Raw genomic sequence first — 19,927 nt, forward strand, 5'->3', positions numbered from 1 at the left:
AAACAAAACAAATTATTTCCTAACAAATTCTAAAGTGAATTAAAAAAAATTGAGATGGTCACACCAACTCGAACTTACTACACTCAATTCTTTTGAAAAATTTAAAAATTAACTATCACTCAAAAATATTAAATTGTCACTCAAAAAAAATATAAAACTATCACTCAAAAGAAAATAAATAAGCCACTCAAATAGCTAGCGATAAAAACTCTCTCTTAAACCAAAAAAGAGAGAAAACAACAAAAATTGTGGAAGACAAAATGTCGACCAAACAAATATTTAAATATAAATATTAAAAAAGAAAAAGATACAAATAACACTAGCACCACACAGTAAATATGCACAGTAAAAGAATTACGAGTTTACACTATACACAAATTACAAAAAAAATACTTGCGATTTTTTTATTTGTAAACTCCCTCGTTGAAAATTTCAGTCAACAGAAACAAATCAAAAAAAAACTTCGTACTTCACTAATTTTCCACTGGAACCAGAACAATTCGACTCAAACACCTTTTCCTTTAAAACACCTGTAAAACAAAAACGAGACGAATTAAATGTTCTTTTTTTTTAAACAATATAAAAAAAAAACGATACAAAATCTACCACGAAATTCTTCCACTTGGCCCCACGTTGGGCGCCAATTTGTTACACTTTTTTTTTCTTATTATTTTTATTAATTATAATTAATATAATATTAGCTATTCTAAACAAATTATCACAACATGATATACCGAAACAAACTAAACTGATGACGGCGGCTGCGTAGCGACGAACGACGACGCACGCAACGACTCAAGCAACTCGCACTCAACCGAGTACGAATGCGACGCAAACTTCCAACTTCAGACACAAGTTGGTCAGACCCAAGGTGTTGGTTCGCGGTCTGCGTTTGTTTTATTTTTAAATTAATTACAATAAATTAATTTACGAATTAGAACTTTAGTTCAGTAGATTTTTTTTTCTTAAATATTTTTTTTTTGTAAATATTTTTTTTAAATAATTTTTTTTAAAAGTTTTTCGGTTTTAGTTAAAATGAATATTGGTAGGTTAGCGCAGGACGAATTGGCCTATGAGATGAAGGTCAGAGGCTTGAAAGTAGGGACAGTAGAGGAAATGCGGAAAGCATTGAGGTCATCGAGGTTACTCGTTAAGAGAAACTCGATGGAAGTCAGTTTAGTTTACCCCTTCACTTATGAAGAGGATGTCGAGGCAATAGAAGCCAAGATTGAGGAGATTAGGGTCCTTCTTAAAGTACCTCCGAAAAATCCAAAGTCATCGGAGTACATTAAGATAGTGACAAAGATTGAGTGGTGTATAGGCAGGTTAGCTAGGACACCTTGTGAGGCCGAAGATGAAGAAGATGAAGTTAGTTCACTTCGGAACAAGGTTTTGTGTCTGTTAGGAGATCTCACTGGTGATAGTGAGAATAGCGATAGGGAAGAGGAAGTGGAGAAAGAAAAGACTCCACTTAAGATTCAAACCCAACTTCGAGTACAAGTTGGTCAGACTCCTTGTAGTGGACGGTCTGCGTTAGGACTGGCCGGAGGATCATTAACTGAACCAAGGGGTGGTGACAGTAATCCGTCGGCCAGTGATATATTAGTTAGGGTTCCAATAGGCAATAGGGTCGATAGGGTTGACACTTCTGTTGAACAAATGGTCGTTCAACAGAAATGCACCGAACGTTTAGGGAAGTGGGGGGTGAAATTTACTGGTGACTCAGGTGGAGCATCAGTAAATTCATTCCTGGAAAGAGTGGAGGAACTTCGTCTGGCTAACGATGTTCCTGAAAGCCACCTTTTTAAATCCGCTTCGGAGCTTTTGGCTGGTAGGGCACTTATGTGGTTTAGGTCGGTTAGGGAAGATTTAGTGGATTGGCAAGAACTCGTCAAGGAACTCAAAGCGGAGTTCCTTCCTGCGAATTACGATGATCTCTTGTTGGAGGAGATTAATCGGCGTTCGCAGGGAAAGGATGAAACTTTCGGCGCGTATCTTACCACGATGAGGACATTGTTTCGAAGATTATCGGAACCTTTGTCAGAGGGAAGGATGCTTTCGATTTTAAGGAAAAATGTAGATCCCTTCTATCAGGTACAGATAGCTAGTGCCAAACCAAAGACGGTTAAGGAACTTGCTATCTTAGGTAGGGAACTGGACACCCTTAAGGTGAACGTAGATAGTTTTACCCCACCTTCTAGAAGGAAAAATTTGTTGGAACCGGAGTGCGGTTACCAACCTAGTTCATCTGGACAACACCGAGTAGCGGCTGTTGCTCCAGTTTCCGAGAATCCACTTAGGCAGTCGGTTAGGTGTCACAATTGTAACAGGGAAGGACATATAGCTTCGAGATGCACCGTTCAGAAACGTTGCTTCGGTTGTGGAGCTGTAGGAGTGTTTAGAAGGGACTGTAGGTGTTCGGGAAATGGGAATCGGGCCCTTGTGTCAGCAGGACAAGGAGTCCGTCGTCAATAGGAAGGTCGTCTGCTGATGATCAGCGGGTAGGAGTTAACCTGAGTTTCACGTTAGCGGCAAATGGTAGGGACACTAGACCATATTTAGGAGTTAGGGTTTATGGAATCAAGTTTTTAGGACTTCTTGATTCAGGAGCCTCCCGTACCATTGTGGGTGGTGACGGGTGGAAAATTTTTAGAGAGTTAGGGCTTAGGTTAGGAAAGAGTAGTGTTGGGTCAGTAGCGTTAGCAGATGGAGCAGGTGTAGGTGTAGCTGGATCTGTTTCTCTACCAGTGGAGGTTGAGAACAAATCCTTTTTGATAGAATGTCTGGTCATTCCGAATCTTCCACACCAGTTGATCTTGGGTGCCGATTTTTGGGCACTATCGGGCATAGTCCCGGATTTGAGATCAGGTGTGTGGAATTTTTCGAACCAGGAGAGATTGGCTTCGATGACAGACATGGTAGCGATTAGGGAAACATCGGATTTGAACGATTTTGAAAGTAGGAAGTTAGAATTAGTATTAGAAGAACTTTTTAAATCAATGACCGAAGGGTTAAGGTGCACCAACTTAGTTGAGCACAAGATTAGGACGTCTGCGGAACCGATAAAACAACGATATTACCCTGTTTCGCCAGCGATTCAGAAACATATCGATCAGGAGCTCCAGGAGATGTTGGAAGCTGGAGTGATCGAGAAGTCGAAGAGTCCTTGGGCATCGCCGATTCTTCTGGTTAAGAAAAAAGATGGCAGTTATCGGTTCTGTGTTGACTATAGGAAATTGAATGAGGTTACTGATAGGGATGCTTATCCACTACCATTTATTTCAGCTATTTTAGACAAGCTTCGAAACGCGAAGTACTTGTCTTCCTTAGACATTAAATCTGCTTATTGGCAGATTCCAATGGAAAAAGAATCGCGCAAGTGCACAGCCTTTACCGTGCCAGGGCGTGGCCTGTATCAATTTAGCAGGATGTCTTTCGGCTTGCACAATTCCCCGGCAACTTGGCAGAGGTTTATTGACGACGTTTTAGGTCCTGACTTAGAACCGTTCGTCTTTGTGTACTTGGATGACATTATCATCGTCACCGATTCTTTTGATAGGCACCTAGAAATTTTAAAAGAAGTTTTTAAAAGGTTAGGAGATGCAGGTTTAAAAGTAGGTAGGGAAAAGTGTAATTTTTGTAGGCCTTCTTTAAAATTTCTAGGGTATGTAGTTGATAGGAACGGGCTTCATGTTGACCCGGAAAAAGTGGAAAGCATGATTAGGATTCCTGCACCGAAAAACGTGAAGGAAATTAGGAGTTTTGTAGGGACTATTTCTTGGTACCGTAGGTTCGTACCAAATTTTGCAATTTTGGTTAGGCCTCTTACCGATCTCTTAAAGAAAGGTAAGAAATTTGAGTGGACAAAAGAATGTGAGGAGAGTTTTAGGAAAGCCAAAGAGTGTTTGGTTACAGCACCGATTCTGACATGTCCGGATTTTTCAAGGCCGTTTGTTGTACAAACAGATGCGTCGGACTATGGCATCGGGGCCGTATTATCTCAGGAGTTTGAGGATGGCGAAAAAGCCATTTGTTATTTAAGTCGGTCATTGAATAGGAATGAAAGGAACTACTCTACGACCGAAAAGGAATGTTTAGCGGTCCTTTGGGCGATTGAAAAGTTGCGGCCGTATCTCGAAGGTGTTCGATTTACAGTCGTAACTGATCACCACTCTTTGGTCTGGCTAAACAACCTTAAAGATCCGCAGGGTAGATTAGCTCGTTGGGCCATTCGGCTCCAACAATTTGATTTTAAGATCATCCATCGTAAGGGCAAAGAACATGTCGTTCCTGATATGTTGTCGCGAGGAGTTCCAGAAGTAGCTGGTGTCTCTGAAGCGGATTCAGACCCTTGGGTGATTAAGATGAAATCACAGGTAGAAAAGAGCCCGTTAGAATACCCATCTTGGCGAGTTGAGAATGGGCGGCTCTATAAACATGTCAGGTTGAACCATATAGTCGTTCATAATAGTGGTGAGGAGTGGAAGTTAGTGTTAGGGAAAAGTGATAGGACGAGAATTCTTAACGAGTGCCATGATGCTCCGCTTTCAGGACACATGGGGGTTAAGAAAACTTTTGCTAGGGTAGCAGACAAATATTACTGGCCCAAAATGAGGAGTGATATTACGAGGTATGTTAGGAATTGTAAAATTTGTCAAAGCGTGAAACCGGTGAACGAAAAACCAGCTGGTCTAATGACCGAAAGAGTAGGAAATTCCCAACCGTGGGAAATGATTTGTGTGGACTTGGTGGGTCCATTACCAAAATCGTCGCGAGGGTTCGTTTATATTTTGACGGTCGTCGACTACTTTACTAAATTCCCCTTGTTGTTCGCGTTACGGTCCGCAACGGCAAAAGCGGTATGTCGGGAGTTGGAAGAAAACGTGTTTCTTCTTTTCGGGATTCCTAAGTGGATCGTCTGTGACAACGGTCCCCAGTTCCGTGGTAAGGAACTGAAAACGCTTAGCGAAGCGTACGGGTCACAACTTAGGTTTACGGCGAATTATCATCCGCAAGCGAATCCGGCGGAACGGATAAATCAGATTATCAAGACTACGCTCCGGGCGTATGTTTCGGAAAACCAGCGGAGTTGGGATTCGCAACTGGCAAAAGTGGCCTGTGCAATCCGAACTTCGCAACATGAGGTTTTAGGTGTGTCGCCATACTTCGCAAATTTCGGTAGGAACATGGTAACTAGTGGCCATGATGTAGGAATTAGGGATAGCGATAGGGAGCCAGATATAACGAAAATTGATGGGCAGTTTCGGAAACTGAGAGAGGATATAGCTAGGAAGTTGGAAGCAGCGGGAAAGAAGGCTGCTAAGACTTATAATTTACGTAGGAGGGACGCGCAATATCACACGGGTGATCTCGTTTGGCGTAGGAACTTCGCGCTGTCCGATGCAGCAAATTATTTCGCGGCGAAGTTGGCGACCAAATTTGTAGGACCTTTCAAGGTCAGCAAGAGAATGTCACCTTGGACATATCTCTTAATAGATGATCGCGGTAAAGAGCGAGGAACGTGGCATGTTAAGGATTTAAAACCGTTTGTTAATGTTTTGTAGTAGTAATTTTTTTGGTTTTTCATTGTCATTTTTGTTTAATTAATATGCCACACTAATGATTTTCTTTTCTTTTTTTCTTTTAAATGTAATGATGGTTATCCTTTGTTGTTGTTGTCTACCCCCGGCTGAGCCTTAAGAAATGGTTTGCTTTTCTTGAAAAGTAAACACATTTCTTGGGAGGTAAGGGTGGGATTTGTTACGGTAAATTTTACCGCAACAAAAACCAGCCTTTGGCTGTTTTCTTTTTCCCGTTGTGGCTGCAAAATATCGGCAAAGTTGAGGGCAACCATGGTCTCATCAACCACAGGTGTACCTAGCCTTTATTTTGCAAAAGCAACAAAAACAGGTGATCGGGAACGAGTTCTTTCGACAAGGTCGAAAATGCCGGCGGATGAGCCGAAGAAGTATGCGGTCAGGCGGACCCTACTTGAACAACAACAACAACATATTTGTATTTTAACAATTATCATTTTAACGTAGATTAACTGAAATTAATATAGAACCGTTTATGTAAAAAAATGGGTTTTTAACGCCGCGTTTTTAAAGTCGATTAATTTAATTTTTGGTACGAAATTCACACCTCGAACCTCGCGCGATATTAATAGTAATAGGAAAATGCCTAGTTTAGACTTCTTCTCGATTTTTGTTTTTCTTTACACTTTCTCGAGAAATAAGAATAGTTGGGAAGGGGTCTGAACTCGCCATTATGTTTCGGCAAGTTTTGGAAACTCATCCAACAACTTGTTGAAACCGTGATTGTGTGTGTGGAAGTAAAGTTTCGCTGAGAGTCAACAACGGTGGCTTTCCTGATGAGCGTAAAGCTTCCAGGAAGCCGCGATACCGTGACCGACAATCACGAAAACGGATGCTTGTGTTGTATGAATGTGTGTGTGTCTGGAATGGTCGAGGGAGGAAGAATAAGTTTTTAAATTAGCTTGGAAGGCACTCTAGAAAGAGCCTTTCAAGCGACAAGAAAAAGAAGAGGAAAAAGTTCGAGGAATTTTCAAGAAGAAAAGAAAAATTGAGAAGAAGCATAGGAAATCTAAAGGTCGAGGAAATTAAAAAGGAAAATTAAAGATTCGAGGATCGAGTTGTGAAGAGTGTGGAAAAAGAGGAAAATAGGAAAGGAGACAAAGGAAAAGATAAGTAGTTCATTTCTTTTGTTTATTTGTTCGGTTCGTCGATATATATATATATACGTATATAAACGCGTCCGGTGTTAAAACCCCATTTTCTTTTTTTTAATTTGCTTTTTTTTTATTATTTCAATTTTTGTAATTTTCATTTTTATTTTGAAAACATTTTGGGTTTTAATCCAGGGATCTTCAATCCCACGGTTTCCCAAAGAAATAAATTTTTAAAGTCAAACGTTTGTTATTTTTTTATTCGCTTCACTAACCACAAAGAGTTTTGGAATTTTCTTTTTCGGTTTTAAAAAAAATTCCTGGCGCCCATTTTTATTGCAACGTACCCCACTGTAGGTACTTGCAATAACATATTTCCAAGTTATAGCAATTTGATTGAATTTAGGAATCAATCAACATTGTTATAATTAATACAAATAAATTCTTACAAAAGAACCCAGCCCAGCTGAGCAGTCGCGGGTACAGCTTCGTCAACGAGCTGTATTGTTGCACTTTTTTTTTGCTCTCTTCTTTGTGTCGCATTCGTACCCGGTTGAGTGCGAGTTGCTGGAATCGTTGCGTGCGTCGTCGTCGTCGCTACGCAGCCGTCGTCGGTTTTGTTTATTTAATAAATAATAATAAGAGAATAAAAAGTGTAACAATGTATTATATAAAATTTAATTTAAGTCTCTAGCATTTTTGGTTCGTAAGATATTTAGGGTTAACCAAAATTTTCACCTTTTTTTCAAACTGCTATGGTAAAAAAAACACCGACGCAGTTTTCTTGAGAGCTCTTTCTGCATCTTTCTGCCTTATTATCTTTATAACAACATTTATTTGAAGTTGATATCTCTTCTGGTTCTTGAGCTATGGACAACGAAAAAAACGTCGTGAAAATACGGACGTACGGACGTACGGACATACGGACGTACGAACGAACGTACACACGCACGCACAGACATCTTTCTAAAAATCTTTTATTTCGACTCTAGGGACCTTGAAACGTCGAGAAATGTCAAAATTTTCAATTTGACAAATCGGACCCATTACAATAACTTCCTATGGGAAGTTAAAAATGTAGGTGGCATATGCAGGTATCGAACCCAAAACCTATGGCATGACAGCAATTTAAAGTTTTAAGAAAAATCGTTTAATTATGTTCTTAAAAAAAATTCAGTCGGTATTTTCGTATAACAAAAAACAACTTTTAAAAAATTATGCTTCAATGTGGTTCGTATTTCAACCTCTTTTTGTTTTTATTTTTTTTAATTTTGCCATCTTTCTAAATAATCACTTTTCATCGCCATTAAATTTTTTTAATTATCATTTCTTTAAATTGCTCTTACTCATCAAAAAAATTTGGAATAGAACTTTGAGAAAACTATTTCCATCAAAATAAAACAAAGAAAATTTGTTTTCTTAAATTTTTTGGAAATTTTTTTTTTTAACATGGGGTAGTCAACAAAATTTAAAGGATAGTCTAAAATGCTTATTTAATTGAGTATCTTTAGAAAAGGATCATCAACGTCTTAGGGTCATTTTAACACAGCTTGGGAAATCGATATCGGATCATCAGCAACGCTTGCAACAGTACTTAATATTTTCGACTGAGCGTGCATTACAACCACAGTAACGCTTTCACTCTATTTAAATTAACTGACAATTTTACCAATTGCTTGCATAGTCGGCTGATTATGACTATAATTATCGCGTGATACACTTTTTATTCACCACTTTTCTATTTAGTTCTAATCATTTTTACATGTTGTTCGATTACTACGCGATCTATTATCGAAAATGGCAAACATTCAACTTATATATTATTAGAAATTTAAAAAAAAACTTTCCAGGAGTTAGACATGTCTTTTTATACATACAAAAATATATTACAAAATATTTTTTTTTATTCATGCACTTAGTCAATTAAATGAATACAAAAATTATGTTAACAAAAAATTAAATTTATTTAGAAAAAAGAATATTTTATTATTTTTAATTATTTTGGTTTAAATGGTCTGCTTAAATATTTGTTTAAAATGATTAATATTAGTAGATATGCATAGCCAGATATTTTCGGGTAATACAAAATCGAAATCCCCAAAACCGATTTTGAAAATAATTTGATACCCAGCTCGTTTATACATGTGAATAAACACTATGCAAAGTCCTTAAAAAATTGGGGCATATTCTTTCTTAATGAAACTTCGTGACGCAATATAGGTACATAGTTGTGAACATGATACCTTTAACTTTATGATATTACGTCATTAAATTTCTTTTATCAACCTACAAATTTGGATTTATCAACCCAAAGGAAGACATAAAAACTACCCCATACAACTTGTAATGCTTTATTAAGAAACAATTCAAATAAACTATTTTTACGTAGGAAAAGAAAAATGACGTGTGGGGTACTCGGAAAAAAATATTTACCAATCTTAATATCAACCATGGAAACATAATTTGTTCTTCATTATTTTTTTCAATGATAAAAAAAAGAAAATCTCAAATAAATGATATGATTAAGAAATTAGATTAAATTTTGTATCTCTTGAGATTCATTCTCAATTTAATCGCCTACTTTAATTATGTCTGATGTCCTTGGTGAATTAAAAAAAGCTTTTAGAATGATAATTTCCACTGTTTCCTCAAAATATTTCTAACAGCAATTATGTTGCCTCAGACATTCTGTTTCCGAAAAAAAAATGTATTAATATATGACATTTAATTTGACTTTCTAAACTTAATTGTTGCTTGAAAGTTCAAAGTTTCATCTTTTTTTTTTTCATTCAAAAATAAAAGAGTAGAATGGAAAGAACAGAAAGTAAAGACAGTGTTGCCAGGTGAAAAAACGTCCTCCGTAGAAAATTAAATTTTGTATTATTATTATTTATTATTATATTTATAATTTACTATTAAATTATTACAATGTATAATAATAATAATTTGTTTAAAAATAATAAATTATAATGGAAGAAATAAAATTAATTTGTATAAAAAATCTACGATTTTGTTATCTTTGTTTTGATTTAAAATTGTGATATCAAGAATTTAGATAATATCACACTCGTAGAACGCTGTCATATATTTTAATTCCCATACGCTTTCTTAGTTTGTTTTAAAGACTATTAAAAATTCCCTTTCAACTCTTGGACTTTTTTTTATCAAACAAATTAAAAAGTAAGCTTTGACAATAGGATGTCATCATAAATATGTTGTTTACTTACAATTTTTTAGTGTTTGGTGGAAAGAAAATCTATACTGGAAACCCCCATTTATGGTTCATTTTTTTCAATTAATTAAAGTAAATAGTAGATTTTATTATAAATATTCCGCTTTATGGAAAGCTGTCATCTTTTAACATTTTTGTAAGTTAACACTACGTCATTACTAAAATGGGACGACAAAACTTAAAGCGTCTTGATATTATTAAAAATCAATACAAAAACGATCAACCTTTTGTTGTCTTAAAAAGCAATTTTAGTTCATAGTGGAGAACATTATAGGTGGCGTGAAAATCGTAAACAAATTTTAGCTGTTAGGAAAAGTTTTGATGCAAAGAATTGACTTAACAACAGCTGTGTAATTCCTCATCGATCTTTGGAGTTATGCATTCCACAAATGGCAATACACTGCATTTTGAATAAAGACTTTAGGTCTTAGGGCTTTAAGAATTCAGAAAAATTTCGTTTCTTCTCTAATTGATACACAAGCAACGAAATAATAAAACAATTGCAATTTTGCATGGAAAGTTTCCTGAGCGTGTTATTTCTCGAAGACATAATCACAATTTGATAACGAATTCTTCTAATTTAGCACCTTTATACTATTTTCTTTATAAGTAAAAAAAATTACACGACTGGGTTGCCCGAACTTGCTCCCGATCCAAAGACTGTTAAAATTTTTAGTGCATTTTAATAAAATTTAAAAACCTTGATTTATTATTTGATTTTTTTTGCAATAATCGTTAGAGCCGTTTTTTTTTATTTCATTTTGTATGTACGTTTTATATTCAATTTTCGTTAAAAAATAGGGACCTATTTTTGAGATATTGAAGTTTGATATTATGAAGATAAAATAAGAGCTTATGCTTTTGTTTATTTGCATTTATGAAAGAAGCCAATTTAAGAAAAACAAATTAGCAATTAATTTAATACAAATCTACCGGTTCGTTTGTTTGTATGTTGTGACAATCTGCTTAAAACCTTAATTCCAAAGTTTGGCTCAATCGATCTAAGGATTTGGGTGATAGCCAGGGGCAAGAACAGACAGACGGAATAGGAGACCCATTTTTTTTTACTTCTCCACCATCGAGGTTTCACGTGTGATTTAAATCTCGAGTACGGAATGTTTACGAATGCAATATTGCCATATACTTCCATTATGTCGCATGTAAAAATAAAGTCTACGCCAATGGTGCAAACCTGATTCAAACCCTTCGATATGGTATGCGTGACGTTATCGATGACAAAACACGCAAATGTGCGTATAAGTTATTTACAATTCAATGAAAAGGACTGCAACTGTAGCCGTGGCTACCATTTACTTGATATTGCTTTTCATTTTAAATCCATACCTTTTACTTTACAATGAATTAAAAATCCAATGACTTCTCGTAAAAAATCTTCGTTTCTATGTATTATCAAAATTAAACCATTAATTGGAAATTCTAAGATTTTATGAAAACATTTTGTGTAACAAAATTGTGTAACATTATTTAAAATTTTGTTTAAATAAATTTTTAGTCGAATTTTACTCGAAACTATTAAAATCCATTCCTATGAATACCTTTTTTTTGCAGCTCTTTAACAAAATAATGAACTTCCTTAAAATGAAACAAATAAATAATCCAATACATGTAGTAAGGATCAGGATGTGCCATAAAAGTTTTATGAATTTCTTTAAAATTCCAAATTGTTCAAAACACACAATCGAAATATTTTCAATCGCAAAAAATAAGCAGTATTATATCTACCTATACCACCTTCTTCGTTCAAAACACAAATATTTCCCTAGGAATAAAATTAAATATTTAAGAAAAATTCCGAAGGACTCCATCATCGAAATGCACAATACCCAATTTTAGATTATACATATACATACGTATATGTATGTATTGTATATTGTTTATGTATAAATACATAGAATTCCTTTTGAAAATTCAATCATCTCTAATTAATTTTTGTTTTATCTCAGTTCAATATTTGTTGTTTTATTCTTTCGAATGAAATATGTTTGTAGGTAAACATAAGGTACTTAAAAAGTATTATTTTTTTCCTGGAACAATTTAATCCTGACAAAAAAAAGCTTTTCTCGAATAAAACAAAGTGAAAGTTAAAATAAATGGATAAAGTATGTAAAGGACTTTAATTAATGTTGGTTTATGGGAATAATTAAATTTTGTAAGTTGTATTTAACAAAGTACTTAAAAAAACAAGTACAAATATAATAATTTATTAATATGTAATTATAAATTGAATACGTAGACAATAATATACATATGTATGCAATTATGCATATAATAAGAAGAATAATTATATATATTGTGGAAATGGCTTTAAACATGAAAGCTCCCCTTGTTATCTTTCAATGATTAATTTCTACAATATGCCTTTAAGATAATAATTTATGAGGAAGTTACATTATTTTGGATCAATAACTTCAAAAACAAAAATTAAGGGTTTTAAAAAAAATATATAAAGATATGGGCAAGAATTTGTTCTTAGATTCAAAAAATTATAAATAAATGGTTAACTACGCTGAATTACAAAACTGAGATTTGATTTTATCTTACCAAACAATTCTTTTTGATAGAATTTTGTTTGTCTTTACTTGAAATCTAACATACATTTTTTTCCATGGTTTTGAAATTAAAAAATGCCTATATTTAAAAAACGTAATGTGATACACGTCGTTTAAACACCTTAATAGCCAAATAGTACTTTTATGCCGTTTTACGTATTGTTTCAATTAAAATAGGGATTATAGATTTGGACAGCTATCACATCGATAATTTAGAATGCTTTACTCAACTCTGTTTGTCCCTTTCATTTTGATATTCAAAACTTTTAGACCAATATGCACCCATATCTAACTATTTTTCTAAAACTCGCACTGTGTTTTAACTTAAGAAACATTAGGGGTATTTGTAACCTCTTGTGTGCCTGTAATTTATGACAAAAAAAGAAAAACAAAGCCTTATACAAATTTTAACTTTCTATGGGAAGTTACTGTAATCGGCCCGAAATTACGAATTAAAAATTATGACATTTCTCGACGTTTCAAGGAATCCGTGCCTTCGGAAAGCTCTTTTCGTCATCCATATCTCAAGAACTAGTAGAGATATTGACTTCAAATATATTTTGTATGCAGATTATAGTGCAAAAAAGATGCAGAAAGTACTTTTCAAACAAATTAAATTGGTGTTTTTTTTAATCATAGCAATTTAAAAAAAGTTGAAAATATTGGTTAACCTAAAATATCTCACGAACTAGTTTAGCAAGTGACTTAAATTAAATTTTATATTGTGACGTGATACCAAACTAATAAAATTTTGATAAAAATTCAACTAATGGTTTTTTTATAAATCAAAAAAAAACTGAAAACAATAATTGTCACCTTGAATATTTTACAAACAAAGAATAAAATAATTGTGTGCAACAAATAATAACGTTTGAATTTAAAGTTTTTTTTTACAAAAAATAAAAACCTAAAACTTCGAAAACGAAATTCAGCAATTGTATGAAAATCCTGCAAAATATTAACATTAAAACCTACAAAAAATAGTACAGAATGTTAATGAAAATAAATTGAAATGAAATCTAAATTAAAATGGAAAATCAAGTAAAATTGTTATCATGGTTCTACATTTTGATTGATTTCATAATTTCGAATACTTCTCGAAACCACTATAGCTGAAATTAAAGTAGCTGTCAGATTTTATAATTCCTATTTTTTTTGGTGTCTGCTTTTCAATAAAGAGTTAAGAAATATGTACATATATATATTTCAATATTTTAAATTTTATTAGTTGCATTATCTTGAAACAGCCAATTGAGGGAGTTTCCAAAAATATCGTTAGAGAAAAACTGTGGTTTCGAAGCTTAGTTTTTGAATGTGTCAGTTTTTAAAAACAGTATTATTTTACTCGGAATGCTAAGGTTTATTTCCTTTAAGTAAAAATACTACTGTGTTTAAATAATTTTCTTTTGTTGCACCAACTTAATCTAATAGAATTCAGATCACTTGAAAATCTCAAAAATTGTAATTTACAACACAAAAATTCAGTTCGTTATAAATTCGAAAAAAAATGTTGAAAATGTGTATTTTTTAATCTGTCCCTGCCCCTACAGCCCACACCATTAGGTTGATTGACTTCACATTTGAAAATTTAATTTTCAGCTAATTCGCCTTAGGATTTTTTTAGTTTTTGTTAGACTATAAATAAAAGTAGTCCTCATAAATATTTGTTGGTCAAAAATCGAAAATTCGCCTTTTCTCAAAAATTAACCGATAGATATTTTTAAAACTTTTTCTAAATTTAGTTTTCTTAATTTGGATTCTTTTAATAAAAGAAAACTAATTTGCTACAGAGTTCCCTACATACAACCGTTATTAAGAATTAATCAACCGATTTCCGAAAATGTCAGAATTTACTTTTTTGATTTAAAACAAAAATATTTAAAAAATCGCTCCAAAGGTTATGAAATAAAAGTTTTTTAAAGTTACGGTTTTTTGAGAAATCATTAAATGACATTTAAATTTTCGAAAACAAACTTTCTTACATGTATATTTTAAAATTTAAAAAAAACAACGAATATTTTTAAACAGACTCCTTGGATACATGAGCAAGTTCGTGAGATCCAGTAAAGCATTTTATTTCTTGAGAATTTAGATTAAATTCTAGGATCTCTCATCAGCTTATCTTGTATACTGTAAAATACAGAAATTCAATCTTTAGCCAAGCTACGCAAATGTGGAATGCCTTACAATGCTATGTCCATGTTCAGACAATCAAAATCACATCTCTAGCCCCTCTCATTTTTCCTAATGCTCACAATGCGTTTTAGGTAAACTAAAGGTATGAAGCTAAGAGAGATACAAGCTTTGAACATTTTTGGAGGTTATGGTGTTCACTATTCGGGTGTATCTGTAACCTTTAAATATAATTCTTCGACTCATCTTTATTAGAACAAGTGTGATACAACCCACATTGATAATTTCCCATTGATGTCATTTTCTAAACTTGTTAATGATAAGCCAAATTGTCATTTAAGTGACGTCAGTTAAAACAAATGCAATCGGAAATTGAAATTGTTTAAGCCGTTTTTTCAGGATATATTCGAGAAGTTAAACCAATTTAGTAGTTTTGTTGAATGTTCATATTTTTGTAAAAGAACTTTGTCAGTTGAAATTTTCTTTAAAAAAAATGAAACAAGTTGAACTCAATATTGCAATTTTTTAAACGCTTCTTTGCTAAAAAAAATTGCCATTGAATTTTTTCACAAAATGTTACCTCGTATCAAGGACGACATTCTCTGTAGTTTATCATTTTTTGTTTGAAAAGTATTCGAGCTGGCTTAGATTGGATACTTTTTTTATTATTTAAGGACCTTGAAATGCCTGCCGAAGAGTTTTAAACATTTTTTATTCGATACATAGAACCATTTGCAATAACTTCCTAAAAGAAGTTATTTGGATTTTTTTTTAGTTTTTTTTTAATTTTAAAACTTTGTTTATTTTATTAAATCTTAAAGCTATTTTATTTCTAAATCTAACTTTCCATTGTGAAAAATATTTTTTAAATTGAGATTAGTAACATCATTTTTCGTGTTTTTTAGAGTTTTCTAATAACAGTTCTCATTGGATAGGTTGAGACAACACAAAGGACTTGAAAGTAAGCCAAATTTCTAATATCTCATATTTCAGCTGTTGAAAAATTGAGGCAACTCTATTGTTAAGTTGACTGCAAAGTAAGCCAAGAGAAATCTCCCTTACAATCAAGTCATGTCAAAATATCAACTTATCATGTTCTTTCATCTAATTGGAAGCTGAACGTAATAATTCTGTGATTTATATATGTATTTAATAAAAAATTATATTTAAAATTTTATGTAAAAGGGTTCGTTGTCATATTCAAAAAGGAATAAGTACTTTTTGTTTACAATAGAAAACATATTTTATAATGGACTTGTAATTTCTGTTAGAAGCTTTGTTTTGTAGACAGTATAATGTTGGTGGTACTTCCTTCAAGAAAAGATAATCAAGAAAAGTTCCAAATTTGATTTTATTGACATCTGAAAAATTACCTATGTAGCTGCTTTAGTCTTATTTTGTATTCAAAGTTGACAGCAAATGAAGTGAATTATGTTGTCTGAACCTGTCCATTGTCAATAGCTCTGTATTTAAACAGCTGTGAGTTTGAAGCTGTCATCTTTTGATATTTGAAAAGTAAACAAAATGCAGTTTCCAAGAAAAGTTCCCATTGTTATTGTAATTCCTTTCGTTTTTACGATGTAATTGTATTATAAACTTTGACAAGTGACCATCAATGTAAAAAGTTTCGCAGAACATATTTGGTACTTCGATTGGGTTTTAATTGTATTTTACTATCATATACGATACAAAAAATACATTTTTCCTCGAATTTCTTAGCAAGTTAGCATCGAATACCGTGCATTTCATGATTGCGTTTCTTTTGTGTTGTTTAGGTATACATAGAAAACCCCTCTTCTAATTGGAAACAAATCATCAAAGGCAAAATACTGACTAAAAATTAATCTCAGCCTTCAATTCTGTTTAAAAACTCCCAAATCAAGTTAAAAGCATCACAAACAACAAGTATCAAATATTCCAAACTGTTTTTCAAAATTAAAAGAAAATGAAAAGAGATACGATTTCCGATATTTTCCTCTTTTTTGTTTGCATAAAAAGAAAAACTCTTTTCATATACGTGACATGAATACATTTTCTAATTTTTGTTCTTCTTTTTTTTTATTTTCCATTTGTATACTAACTTTCCTCGTCTAGGATACAATCTAGAAAAGTGACTGTTGACAGGACACCCCAACATCATTGTAAAGATATGGCGAGGAAATTGATTTTTCTCTTCCTCATTCACGTATGGCTTGAAGGTTCATTAGCACAGCATTCACCATTTTCTCTTCAAGCAGCAGTAGATGCACTTCACAGGCGAGAGGCACAATTGGCACTTAAGGACAATTACAATGTTCCAATGCGTTATGGCATCCCACAAGGAGCAGCAGCAGGAGTAGCTCAGGAGCAGGATTACTGGGACGATGGTGAGTTAAGAAATTGAATTTTTTTTTAATAAAAAGAAAAAAGAAAACAGTTTTCCTCTTTTTCTTGTTTTTTGTCTTGTGTTTGGCTAAAGCAGTCAGTGGCGGAGTTTAGAATGTTGTGTTATAAATGCTTGACCTTTTGAAAAGGGCGAAATTTAATTACAAAAAAAGTTTATTTTTGAAGCAGTGATGGTCTTTTAAAAAGAATAAGTTTAGAGATTTAAGATAATTATAGTGAACATGTGTCTCCACACAAATCCTGTTTCGCATGTAATCTAGATATCGCTAGATTTTGGTAGCAAAGACTGGAAGTATAAACAATACAAACTACAAGTATAACTTAAAAACCCACTTAAATTTAATTTTATAACTATGAGTGGAAGAGGGTCAAAAGGAGTTCCAAGTTATAGGTGCTCATATTAAACTCAAACGAATTTTGTTTCGAATTGACCAACCGAAGCATACGGGACAGAGGTTCATTAAGGCCGTAGAAGGCATGGTGGGTTGCTAAATAGAAGAGGCGAGGGTTTTTCAGTTTAGTGTTAAAAGAAAACGAATTATAGAGATAGAGCAGTCCACTGAGTCACAGGAAAGCCGATGTATGAACAGTATGTCAGAAATGTTCGTACTTCGTTCTTGAGATGAGTTGAGGTTTTACATTCACAGGCGATCACGATAGGGGTGCAAGATCAAAGGATTTTCCCAATGAAGGTATTGAAGTGCAAAACGAAGAAATTTCATCAATTATATGAAGTAGAAATTTCAGTTCACGGTCCCGGGATTCTCCTATATGTATAAAAATGGTTATGAGTGGGAACTTTTAATGCGTTTACGCAAAAAATTCATTGTCTGACATTTGTAATGTTAAACTTGAAGTAAGTTTTGTAAACCAGGTTGAGAAATTATCGAGAGATATAAGTCTTCATGAGTTGATATTATTTTGCAACATTTCGTATCATCAGCGTAAAGGGGTTTTTACTAACGTTTAGTGACCATACCCAAGTCATTTATTGTAAGCATAAAGAAGAAAGGTCCTAAATGACTACCTTGAGGGAACACCAGAAGAGACTAGAAAAGAGTTGAAACAATCGGATCTGCGATTCACGCTTTCCAAGGTTAGAAGTTGAAAACCTAAGAAGGAGAGTTTGAAGACTATAATGTTATTATAAATTTTGAAAAACGCTGTGCTCAAGGCAGTTAAGATTATTATCAACTTCATTCCCGTTTTCTTAGGCTCTTAGATGGAATGAAACGAACTCTGTGGTTATAGATTTATTTTTTAAGAAACGGTGATAGAAAACGGTAGTTAGAGACTTCCAAGTATAGCTGAGGCATTCATCAAGAGTACTTTCAATTTTTTTTGGAATATGAGAAAACTTTGCAATGGGTCCTTAGCTTATCTTCCTTTTGGACCTTCTTGTGAATTGGAGTTGTAAAAGGAAATGAAACATTTTAGATAGAGGCGTTTTAGGAAAATGTCAGAAAGACTATCAGGACCCGGAGTGGACTCATCATGAAGTTGAACAAATTCAATGGCTGGTAAGGAAACGCAATCGGTTTAGAACGAAGTTATAGTGTTGCTATATTTTTAAAAAGTTCAAGGCTTGGTTATTAAAATTATAAGAATAACTGTCAAAACAGTTCGTAGAAACCCAGATCTTAGTTAGTGGCTTACAACTCTAAAGCCGAATTCAAACACCTTATTTTAGGAAGCACTGTTCATGACATATTATTCTTGGACTAATTGTCAATTTCTCGTAAAGAGATACTTTAGGCGACACAGTCAGGTATTGAACCCTAGACCTCTGACATGACAATCCAAAGGTTGTGATGTGCCAAAAACTAGTTTATGAATTACTTTTATTATGCATAAAGATTTGGATTGAAAAAGTTTTAAAGTTCAGTTAACACACGGCCTCAAGCTTTTCAAACATCAGCAAAGTTGTATTTCCATTGCTTGAGTTCTTAAAAGGCATCAAAATTATCCGAATTCTCATGAAACATCATCTTTCATTATTGTTGAAAACCTTCCCGTCTATAACTTGCCACTATTTAAAGCGAAAATAGTGAACAGTTACGGTTACTGAGCTACCTTATGAGCTATAATTAAAGCCAGAATTAAAAGGTATTCATGTGGGCGCCGAGTTCTTTCAATAACACGATGTAAACAAGTAGAGAAACAATTGCAGTTATCTAAGATACGTTTCCTGAGCGTAGATATTTCTTCAAAAGGTCCTAACAAGATATGATTGGCCAATATCTTGTGATTTACGACCTTTGGCCATTTTTCTTTTTAGCTAGGTGAATTATATAAAGCCTATACGAATAGGTATTCCACAATCAGTTTAAGACCTTAGAGATGAGATTCGTGAAGAATTCAGCCGCAAATGTTTGGAATCCAGCAAAAACAATGAAATGACCTTTTATTTTTTATCGACTATTGAAAAACTCTTTATAACTAGTAAAAAAAATATTAAGTTTGATTTCTTAAATTTATTTAAACAATAATAACAACACTTTCAAGAATCCGATGAAAAAACACTCGGATCTTTAAAAAATTTGCAACAATTTTAGGTCCACAAAAGTAAGAAACAAAAATTTCGCTTGAAAATATTCCAACAAAGCTGAACTTCTTCTGCCGGTTAATATTGGTTAAAAGCTCTCCTAACGACTACAGCTTGTTGGCATAGACTTCATTTAAGATATATCGGTAAAAAAACGTGTCAATTTCCATGATCTTTGTGGCTAATCGAAAGAATCATTTCTTATAACCTCAAGCCTTTCGGTTTTTTACACTGCTAACTTTTCCCAATAACTTACATTTTTCGACCAGCATAATTACCCACAAAAAAGCATGTAGTTAATTTTAAAGATTTTAATGCTTTGCTAAAGAATATAAATTTCAATTTTTATTGATGATTTACTGCATGAAAGTCAA

At 33.3% G+C, this 19,927-nt stretch overlaps 1 protein-coding gene across 2 annotated transcripts in view; it reads left to right on the forward strand.

Annotated features, from left to right (window-relative positions):
• Positions 1 to 19,927, forward strand: part of LOC129952811 (DNA ligase 1) — a 38,137-nt gene that overhangs the window by 11,948 nt on the left and 6,262 nt on the right. For both annotated transcript variants that reach the window (XM_056065658.1, XM_056065657.1), the window contains exon 2: positions 16,718 to 16,989. In XM_056065658.1, the coding sequence (XP_055921633.1) occupies positions 16,773 to 16,989 (217 nt within the window). In that variant the 5' untranslated portion in view covers positions 16,718 to 16,772. The remainder of the gene's footprint in view (positions 1 to 16,717; positions 16,990 to 19,927) is intronic.

The sequence above is a fragment of the Eupeodes corollae genome, chromosome 3 (assembly GCF_945859685.1).
Source record: "Eupeodes corollae chromosome 3, idEupCoro1.1, whole genome shotgun sequence".
NCBI classification, from domain to species: domain Eukaryota; kingdom Metazoa; phylum Arthropoda; class Insecta; order Diptera; family Syrphidae; genus Eupeodes; species Eupeodes corollae.